General features: G+C 38.7%; 1 protein-coding gene across 1 annotated transcript; it reads right to left on the bottom strand.

Annotated features, from left to right (window-relative positions):
• Positions 1 to 3,737: 3,737 nt before the first annotated feature.
• LOC145554351 (uncharacterized) lies at positions 3,738 to 8,997 on the bottom strand. Its single transcript, XM_081613922.1, has 9 exons — positions 6,731 to 8,997; positions 6,572 to 6,631; positions 6,455 to 6,490; positions 6,295 to 6,355; positions 6,102 to 6,208; positions 5,734 to 6,006; positions 5,539 to 5,632; positions 5,293 to 5,360; positions 3,738 to 5,209 (listed from the first exon to the last, which is right to left on the bottom strand). The coding sequence occupies exons 1-9, from the start codon at positions 6,806 to 6,808 to the stop codon at positions 4,910 to 4,912; spliced, it is 1,077 nt and encodes a 358-aa protein (XP_081470048.1). The 5' UTR covers positions 6,809 to 8,997; the 3' UTR covers positions 3,738 to 4,909.
• Positions 8,998 to 10,100: the final 1,103 nt, after the last annotated feature.

The raw sequence follows: 10,100 nt of genomic DNA, 5'->3' as shown, positions 1-10,100 counted from the left end.
TTAGTGAATAAATCTAACATTATGTTTTTTAATTTCTACTGATTAAACATTTTCACAATCTTTCCTATCAGGGTGGATCATAACAGAGTGGAACATAACACTCTGGTATGTTCCAAACAGGAATTCTAGTTATAGGTAGATGTCTAACTAATCTACCTGTAACTCTTTATGTGGTCAACATTTAGCTAGCTAAACTTCAACAAAATAACAAAACTTTAATGACTAATTGTAATATTAGGTTTTTTTAATTCTACTGAATAAACATTTTTCACAATCTTTCCTAACAGGGCGGAACTTTAAGTTTACATATACAGGTTTAACATATTTAAAATAAGAAAAGTACAGAGATGGTGACAGTTGAAGCTTACTTTGTTTTCCATGGTTGAATTCACATCAGAACCAATTGATGTCATTTACATTAAATGGTTTTTATGGAATTTTAGACTTTTTGAAGGCAGAATTGAAACATCCTAACAGGGTGGAAAGTTAGTACTGGCACATGTATAATATGAAGAAAATATCAAATGAGAAAATAGTTTCAGTAGTATAAATTGCATATTAAAATAAGGTTTAGTCCAGTCAATTAACTTATTGAAGAAAAACATAAATATAAAAATATATTTTATAGTTTAAATGTCATGATTAAGTCTATTACGCTGCACTGGGGACACATGAAATTGAACATATCCATCAACAAAAAGGTGTGTAAAGAACAAAATTATATTTAAAAGGCATTTTGTTTATATTTGAATAATGGTAAACATCTCAATCCATCCATCCATCCATTTTCCTGCACCCTTTTCCCTTAGTGTGGTCGGGAGGGTTGCTGATGCACATCTCCAGCTAGCGTGCAAGCATCTAAATGTATAATTAAATACTTTGTTGTACAAATTTGGCACATTTTACAAAAAATAATTGTAAGCAAAACATGGGGACATGGAATATTGCCTCAAAAAAGAATCAACTTACATATTTTTAAATCAATCTTATCACATTTTGAACTCATGACCAAATCTGCTGCATTTTTAAGAAAATTGTAACTCTTGCATGTCATGAACACACTTTTAAATTGAACACAATTCCTCAATATTTTAATTCAACTTTGCCATGACACTGCCATGTTGCCACTCACATCTGGTATTGGTTTTCTTATTAGTGAGAAGACTGGCATTGCTTGCTGTTCACCAGTACTCCATAATGTGGTGTGTAACTTGAAAGTGCAACTGTGAGTGCATCTTTCAGATGTGCATCAGTGAGGCATGTTCTGTGTTTGTTCTTGATGAAGTTCATGTCAGAAAACGCTGATTCACAGAGATAGGTTGAACTAAACAGGCTGGTAACCTTCACAGCTGCTGTTCATACACTTCTGCACCATCTAATTTACATGACTTTCATCACCAGCGTGATCTAGTTTCAAATTATATGTTTTTGTTTTTAAGCTGTATGTTTTATTTTTTTTATTATGTTGTGTTTTAATGTACAGCACTTTGTATCAGCTGTGGTTGTTTTAAAGTGATTTGTAAATAAAGTTGGTTTGGTTTGATTCCACTTAACCTACAGGGCTAAGTGGAATCAAGTTATAATGTAGCTGTCGCATTCAGTCTTCAGTTGTTTCAGTGGCTACCTGTATTAGATGTGTGCAAGTTTTCCTGCCATGTTGCCCGTTCTGGACTGTGTTTGAGCTTCTTTTTATTAAATTATAATAAACATCATCATCACCTGGGTGTCAGTGTTCAGCCTCACCACCAACAACCACAAATCATGTCAGTTTAAGTTTTGGGAGAATGAATGTGCATCTGAACAGCTTGATTGATACTATCTTGTCACTTGTGTTGACATTAGCTGCATTGTGTTTACAGCAGCGCTCCCTGCTGCAGCCCATAACATCTCATGCAGATTAGCCAATGTAGAGATAAGATACAGCTTTTTGATTAACCTAGGGAGTGAAGTGAAGTCAAGTTATAATCCAAGCTTTAGAGGATCACCACAGTCGATCATAGAAAATCTGGTGCAAATTGGATGAAGCCTGGTTGATTTAGAGATGATCGTAGACATGGCTAGCATTGCTATTTGCTAATAAGGAACGTCCACATGCTTCAGCTAGCAGCCAACATACACATAGTTCATCATCATGTCATTTTATATCAATTTGCACAGCACTGAACCCATTTGAGTCAGAGTAAAAGAAAGACTTCCGGCAGACAAAAACAGGTGACTTCCTGTTGGAGGGGGCGTGGCTAAGGTGATGTCATCATATGACCTTGTGAATGTGATCAAGGCTGGCCAATAATGAGACATGGAAAGTCTGATGAAGTTGTCACTTTTCCTGTAGAAGTTATTGCATTTTAGTATTTCATGGCACAAAGCCAAAGTTTGACACTTAGCCACGCCCACATGCTTTGATGTACGAGAATTCTTTTGATAACTTTTCACCTTCAATGTCTTAAGTGTGTGCTGAGCGAGTTTGAAGTCTGTATCTCAAAAGCTGTAGGAGGAGTTCGAACAGATGCGACGTCTATGAAAAACCGGAAATGGCGGCTTTGATCCAAAATGGCCGACTTCCTGTTGGGTTTGGACCATGGTTTCAAGAGACTTTTTTGTACATCCTTACAAGATACACATGTGTACCAAGTTTCATAATTCTAGGTTAAAGCATGGCTTGGGGCTGATGATTTAAAGTCTTCTAGGGGGCGCTGTTGAGACATTAGGCCACGCCCACCAAATATTGCACTGGATTACTGTCCGGAGTTGGATAAGGATCGATCTCAGTGAGTTTGGTGCAGCTGGACTCACAATTGTGGAATTAACAGCCAAACGTATGGACACGGCGTTACAGGTATATTCGCCACGCCGCCACGCACACTTGCTGCATCCAAAACAAACAGCGTTGGAAACCATAACACACCAACATGTCTTCTGTTTGTGGACACAGTTTCATGTTGATTAGGTTAAAGAGGTCAGATAGGGACCGATCAAAATAAAACATGAAACTTCCTGTTCTAAGGGGGCGTGGCTTATGTGATCTCAAAATTTCACAATTGGGTCTTGTAGGGCATTCAAAGGTGATCACACACAGAAAGGTTGGTGGCTCTGTGAGTTTCTTTGTAGGAGATATAACTGTTTATTATTTTATGGTGAGTCAGTGAACTTTGACCCCTAGTATCACCCCTTCAGCATGCACGAAAACTCACCGTTTTGATAACTTTTAATCGGGCATGCCTTCTGAACCAACTGACCAAGTTTGAAGCCGATCCATCAAAAGCCCTAGGAGGAGTTCGATCAAATGCGAAGGCTATAAACGGCCAAAATGGGGTGAAATTTGCAAATTCAATCCAAAATGGCCGACTTCCTGTTTGACATACACTATGAGAACAATTATAAATTCTGAGTGCCTTGGGGAGTTCTAAAAGTGTACCAAATTTCAAGTCTCTACAATAAAGTAAGTGAATAGGAAAGGGTCTTTTGAAATTTTCTAGGGGGCGCTGTTGAGCCATTTTTTTTGCGATTTTTGCGCGGACCTTAAAATACGTAAATTTTTCACAGTCTCTATGGGCCTACCAATTTTGGTGAGTTTTTGAATATGTTAAAGCCCCCAAAAAGGCAATTCATTTGACAGAAGAAAAATAATAATAAACATTCGAAAAACAATAGGCCTTCGCAGCGCTTAGCTGCTCGGGCCTAATAAACAGCACGATTACAATAGGCCTTCGCAGCGCTTAGCTGCTCGGGCCTAATTACACAACCTTAAGGGTGTAATGTTACAAATTCTTTTTTCATTTGGAAACACTTATTTCACAAACACAAGTTACATAAATTTCAAGTTGGAAATTTTTTTATTTTTTTATTGTGAGCTCACAAAGGTTTACTACCTTAACTCCTGGAGCTCACCACAACTGGATGCTGCTTACTAGCTGCTTGGGGAGTGGCTCTTCTTCATCCCCTGGTGATCGACTCCTTACAGCTGCACAGCGCCGCCATTCCTCAGCTTGGATCTCTGAGTAGCTGCCTCTACACCTGTCTTTACCTCATCTTACCCTTTATGCCTATAATTCTCTAGATTTCTAATACAAATGCCATCATCGTTATCATCATCTTCACAATCTTCACTGTGCCTTAGACTCTTTTTGCAAGTTTCACTTTTTTGTCTTGCAGTTAAAAAACAGACCACCCCTGTATGCTGCACATTTATTAGTTGCATAATTCTTTATGTACAATAACCAACTCTGAGTGTTTAAGTTTTTTCTTGACTCATTTATAGATTGATACATATTCATGTGCACTCTAGTCATTTCATTTATTCATTTTATATTCTATTAATTTTATATTGCTTATGGTTTCATTTCCATTTACTAATATTAACACCCTGGATAAACTACCTTTTCAGCAAATAAGCAATTTCTACTTGGGCATCAATAAACTACATTTCATAAACCACTAAACTATACATTACAAAATGTGTTTGACAAATTTCTCACACCAATCAATATCACAATCTCGCCATTTTTGCTGTTACTCCGGTCCCACTTGTCATAGTTGCTTTTTGTCGTTACTTGGACAACTTTTCCCAGTTTCTTAAAATATGCATAATTACTGTTTGAAGATGTGAGATTTCACATAACAGACGGGACTTATGTAGCACTTCATATTTTATGTTTGTAAGCCAGTTCCCTTTCACATTTTCAAAATGCCGGTTTTAAAGATTTACCTGATCTTCTGGGGAAAAAAATGGCTCAATAATTTTAGCATAATTCCAATTTTTCTTCTCAACACAATTAAACAAAGAAAGTTATGTAGTTTCTAATCAGCACTTTAAACAAAAGTTGAAATGAACACTCAGGGAGGCGGACTCTTGCTAATACCCCATCACAAAACACATGTTAAAAAGACAAATATACACATTCATGGACTTTTAAAGAGTTAAACATGCAAAAACATTGCTTAAATCAACTAAGTATGTATCCAGTACCTTACGGCCACCAACCACAGTCCAGTCGAAGGGGTCCGAACGACGGGGAGCAGCCACCTCGCCAACCACAACCAGCCGGGGCAGGGGACGTCTCACCGCCGGGGGGGAAGCCGTCCCAGGAGGGGGAGGAGCCAACGTCACGGGAGCTGGAGATTTCGGTGCACTTAACTCAAGTTGCGAGCAGACCGCCGCCTGAAGCAACTGAGCAAGGACCTCCATCCCAGGATGGTCGCTCAGGTGAACCTATAACAGTTAAAGACATTTTATAAAATACAGTACACCATTAATAATATTTTTAAAATTACAAAAAAATCTATTTAACTTACGCCATCCCTGCTCCACAAGTGCAGGCTGCTCAACGGGAAATGCTCGGTAACAGGCAGGTACCGAACATCTGGACAGGAAAAAATAAAATAAAATGTTATTCTTTATGTCCGTCACAATAACAATGTAGTAATTTAAGATAACGAAAGTAAAAATAAGTACATTTTTTATACATCTGAACCCTGAACACCATAAAATGTTAATTTGCTGAAGTTTTAGTATAAACACAAATTGAATCCGTCACTTACTTCTCTGAGCAGCCACACGGCGATACTCCTGCCGCAGCAGATGTTGGGCACTTTGGTCCACGACAAGTCGCGGAGGAAAGTCCACAACAACCACCTGTCAATTTCAATCAAAATAAAAGAACCAAATTAACATACGACAAGTTTTCAGATGTATTTGATCATGAATACATGCAGTACACTTATACGTATACTTACATTAGCAGAGAGTTCGCAGACAGTACGCAACAACCTGGCAAAGTCCCGTCCGGCCTCCACGAAGGTCCTGCTGGCGGTCAAGTTGTTGCTTGGGGCCAGAAGACAGATCACCTCGGGGGACCGAGGCAGAAGTGTATTCTGGACCTCAAGCCGCAACTCTTCCGCAGAGGCTCCAGGGGATGCAAGCAACCCTAAGGAGAAGTCGCCCTTTGGCATGGTAGAATACCCATCCACGATAGCACGCAGATGAGAATCACCAACCAAAAGAGCAAACTGAAGAAAAAAAAGAAAGAAAAACCATTAAAGTTTGATGATTGATTTTATCATCCAAACCAAGATTTGCATATGAAATTGACAAAAAAAAGTACCTTCTTCTCCAGAGCCTCGGCAGTAGGCAGAACCAACTTGCAGCTCCGTCTGGTCACCCGGGAAGCTGGCCACGTCTCCACCCGATGGCGACGCCCCGTCCCACGGCCTGTTTAGAGACATGTAATTATCAAGATTAGACTTTCAGGCCTCTGAAAATTTAAACACAAAACAACACAAATTTTATCCACATACGTGACCCAGGAGAGGTCGATGGCGCACGGGGATCCTCCTGGCGCACCACGGCAGGCGACATCTACAAAAAAATTATATAAAACATTTTTTTAGACTAACCACAAACATAACTGGATTGGGTTATTGTAAATAAATGATCCTGAACTTGTCATGAACTTACCTGGTCGGGCAGGCCACCCTCCAGCAGTCGCGACGTCTAAAGACATAAATGGAATGAGTAAAGCAAAAGACTTTATCATCTAACAATAAGTTAATAAAAGTAAAATGGTAGCTATACCTTCTTCGGCGGAGACTCGGTGGTGGTCCAAGCCCGAGACGTGAGCGCTGATGTCCCCGGCTGTCAACACAGAAACAATTGTGATCATGCTTAAAGTCAATACTACAGTAAAAACTACTGTTAGACAAAAACAATTACTGCAATATGTAATTTATATACCTTGGCGACGTCCGGCACACTCTCCAGCTTCCTCCATCTCACCTTAGCAGACTCGGACCGACGACCCCGACGTGGCATCCTGTAAGACCAGAATAAAAAAAAGACACCTGGGGGGGGAAACCTGGTTATTTACAAATAATATCTAAAATTAAACAGTATTTGTAGGACTATGTGTGAATGTTACTATGTGCAAAAAACTTATTTCAATATGTAGATAAAGTATGTGTAGGATTAAGAGGTATATGTATGTAGATGGATTAAGTTGATGGTGTGGTGATGCAGAGGTTAGGATCTTGGCAGCAGCAGCAGAAAACTTCCAAATCTCAGTCTCGCACAAGTGAAAAGCTGTAATGAGAAGCAAAATAAATGGCCATTAAAAAAGAGGTGTAAAAATAAATAATTTTAAAAAACTTTTTAGAAGTTCTGAGGCTTGTATGCAGGACCGACATACTTTTCATAACTGTTGCAAACATCTATAGATTTTACAACTTAGTTCAAAATATAATGAAAAAGCAGAGATTAAACAAATAAATCTAAAAGGTTTTAAATATGTAAATTGAAAAAGTAAATTTTAACCAAATGAACCAAGTCTTTTACTGTACAAGTAAATGAGGACAATAACGAGGATTAAGCTGTTAATTTGCTGCTCCGGTCAGACAACTTCAAATATGTAAGCTATGCTCCATCATTAGCAACCATGTTTACTTCCGCAAACACTGAGCTCTTCTTCTTTTTATGGCGGTTGGCGGAACACCGAGAACGCGGACGCTATTGCGCCCTCTACTGCACATGCGGGACACTTTCAGGTCGTTTGAACGTTCACTCTGCAGAACACATACAGGTCGCATTTACTGGTAGTGTGAACGGCCCGGGCAAAAAACAAAATAAAAATCGGAATTACCAAAAAAGTCAGAATTGGATCACTTCAGGCTGCAGGGTGAACGCATCCAAAAACACCTGAAAGGCTTCAACTGCGAACCACCATCTTCGCGAAACGTCGCTACATAAGCTTCAACTATAAACCAGACGCCCTTAACACTCAAATCGATCGGTGTGGACTCGCAGTAGTATGAAGTCAGTGGGATCTGCCCACTGCTGTGCTTCTAACAAAAGCAAAATAAAAACCGGACCCTCCCAGGTGGAAAAATATCTCACATAATGCCGGTATATGACTATATATCACATATAAAGATACGAAAGAAATTACATGATAATTAAAAACACCACAGCAATTTATTCTTTAGCGTCTTGTGGGCGTATAAACATTTAGCTTCCCGTATAAATCCAGAAAAATCCTGTTCCATCAAGCTAGCAAGTACGCAATCAGAGCCACAACGAAATATTCCACAGCAATTAAACTTTTAAAATCGACCAACTGTCTCAAACAACACATTAAATCTAACAACTGTAAGCATTTACAATAATATTCTAATCAAATTAAAAATTAAAATACTATATTTTATGGAGAAAACACAAACACGTCTTACCTTGACCGTAGCAGACTCGGAAGCAGAGAGTGCCAGAAAGTTCCAGAAGCTTCAGCGGCTTGGGAATTCATGTCAGCCAATCAGAGATTCGCATTTTCCAGCGTGTATGACGTGTCCTACAGCTGACCAGTCAGCTCAGCAAAACAACAATTTTAAAAAATGCAACAAAATAGGTTTTTTGAGACTGTCAACACAGCTGGCTGGCAGATTTAGCACCTTACGTCACAGGCGTAGATACAAGATGTTAAGTGTCAGCCAATCAGAGATTGACATTTTCCAGCGAGTATGATGTACTGGTCTGCTGATGGGTCAGCTTTGCAAAACAACAAATGTTAAAATGCAATAAAAACAAAGAAAACCGAGAGGGGAAAAAAATAGCTAAAATGATTATTTAAAGAAAGACTGGTGTAAATTTACTGCCTTGCTTAAGTATCATTTTACTGACTTAAAATGATGCTTAAGCTCATTTTAAGAAAGACTGAAGTAAATGTACTGAGGCCAAAGCAAAAAAAGGTAAAATGCTTATTTTAAGAAAGACTGGTAAGCAGGCTTGGGGTTTACAGTACATGTATTTTCTTTTGGCACTACATGCCTTATATTTTCTAAAATAAAAGGCAATACATGCCTTTTATTTTCGGTCCACTAGGCAGTACATGCCTAGTGGACTGAACCTAAGACCAGAACAAAAATAACCTAAGACCAGAACAAAAATAGCAAAAAAGCTTATTTTAAGAAAGACTTATGTCTGTCGGCCATCGTAACTCTCACTAACATAAGAGAAAAAAAATAGCTAAAATGCTTATTTTAAGAAAGACTAAGGTAAACGTACTGCCTTGCTTCGCAAGGCAGTCCACCAACATGAGAGGAAAAAATGGCTAAAATGCCTATTTTAAGAAAGACTGAGGTAAATGTACTGCCTTACATGAGAGGAAATAATAGCTAAAATGCTTATTTAAAGAAAGACTGAGGTAAATGTACTGCCTTGCTTCGCAAGGCAGTACACCAACATGAGAGGAAATAATAGCTAAAATGCTTATTTTAAGAAAGACTGAGGTAAATGTACTGCCTTGCTTCGCAAGGCAGTCCACCAACATGAGAGGAAATAATAGCTAAAATGCTTATTTTAAGAAAGACTGAGGTAAATGTACTGCCTTGCTTCGCAAGGCAGTCCACCAACATGAGAGGAAATAATAGCTAAAATGCTTATTTTAAGAAAGACTGAGGTAAATGTACTGCCTTGCAGTTCACTAACCTGAAACCAAAACAAAAATATCTAAAATGCTTATTTTAAAATAGACTGATTTAAACACCCAGTCAGTTTTGATGAAAAAAGCAGTCTGAACAACTCCTTCCTCTTCAGGATCGTTAAGGCCTAACCAAAAACAGTTTGAAGCATATGAGAGGGCTATTGGTCATCTCCAATAGTCCGGTCATTCATATCTGCAGCTTATTCCAAGTAATTGCAGTGATGAGAGAAATATGTTGAGCACTGTTGTATACATTTTTAAGAAATATATGTAAGGGGAGCAGCATCAGTTGGTCATGTCCCATCACTTTGCTCTGAAGCACCTGGACAGAAAACCGTAAGCCCTAGAAAAATTTTGAAAACATTTTACCGGAGCAGGCATTCGTTGCCTACGGCGGTGCACTAACCTCAGGGAAGTATGCACTTTTATTTTGAAACTTTCATTAAGCTTCATTTTAACTACCTTACCATTTCAATGTGTAACAGTAGTTTGTTTAAACCAGTCACATAAAGGCCAAAAGAGTCATTGAAAAATGTCAAGGCTTGCTGCGCAAGGCAGTTTACTATCCTGAGAAATAAATAACAAAAAAGTTTAATATTATTGCACCGCCTACGGCGGTGCACTAAAATGGCGGGT

The sequence above is a fragment of the Poecilia reticulata genome, chromosome 12 (assembly GCF_904066995.2).
Source record: "Poecilia reticulata chromosome 12, P_reticulata-male-v2, whole genome shotgun sequence".
In the NCBI taxonomy this organism is placed as follows: Eukaryota; Metazoa; Chordata; class Actinopteri; order Cyprinodontiformes; family Poeciliidae; genus Poecilia; species Poecilia reticulata.
The sequence above is the reverse complement of the archived record's forward strand: the minus strand, read 5'-3'. Positions and strand labels throughout refer to the sequence as shown.

Excerpts from the sequence above, each read along its gene's own strand:
- LOC145554351 (XM_081613922.1), bottom strand. The coding sequence starts at position 6,808 with ATGCCACGTCGGGGTCGTCGGTCCGAGTCTGCTAAGGTGAGATGGAGG. Across the intron at positions 6,007-6,101 it reads CCGAGGCTCTGGAGAAGAAG|TTTGCTCTTTTGGTTGGTGA; the intron begins GTACTTTTTTTT and ends TTTTTTCTTCAG. Across the intron at positions 5,210-5,292 it reads ACTTGTGGAGCAGGGATGGC|GTTCACCTGAGCGACCATCC; the intron begins GTAAGTTAAATA and ends TAACTGTTATAG.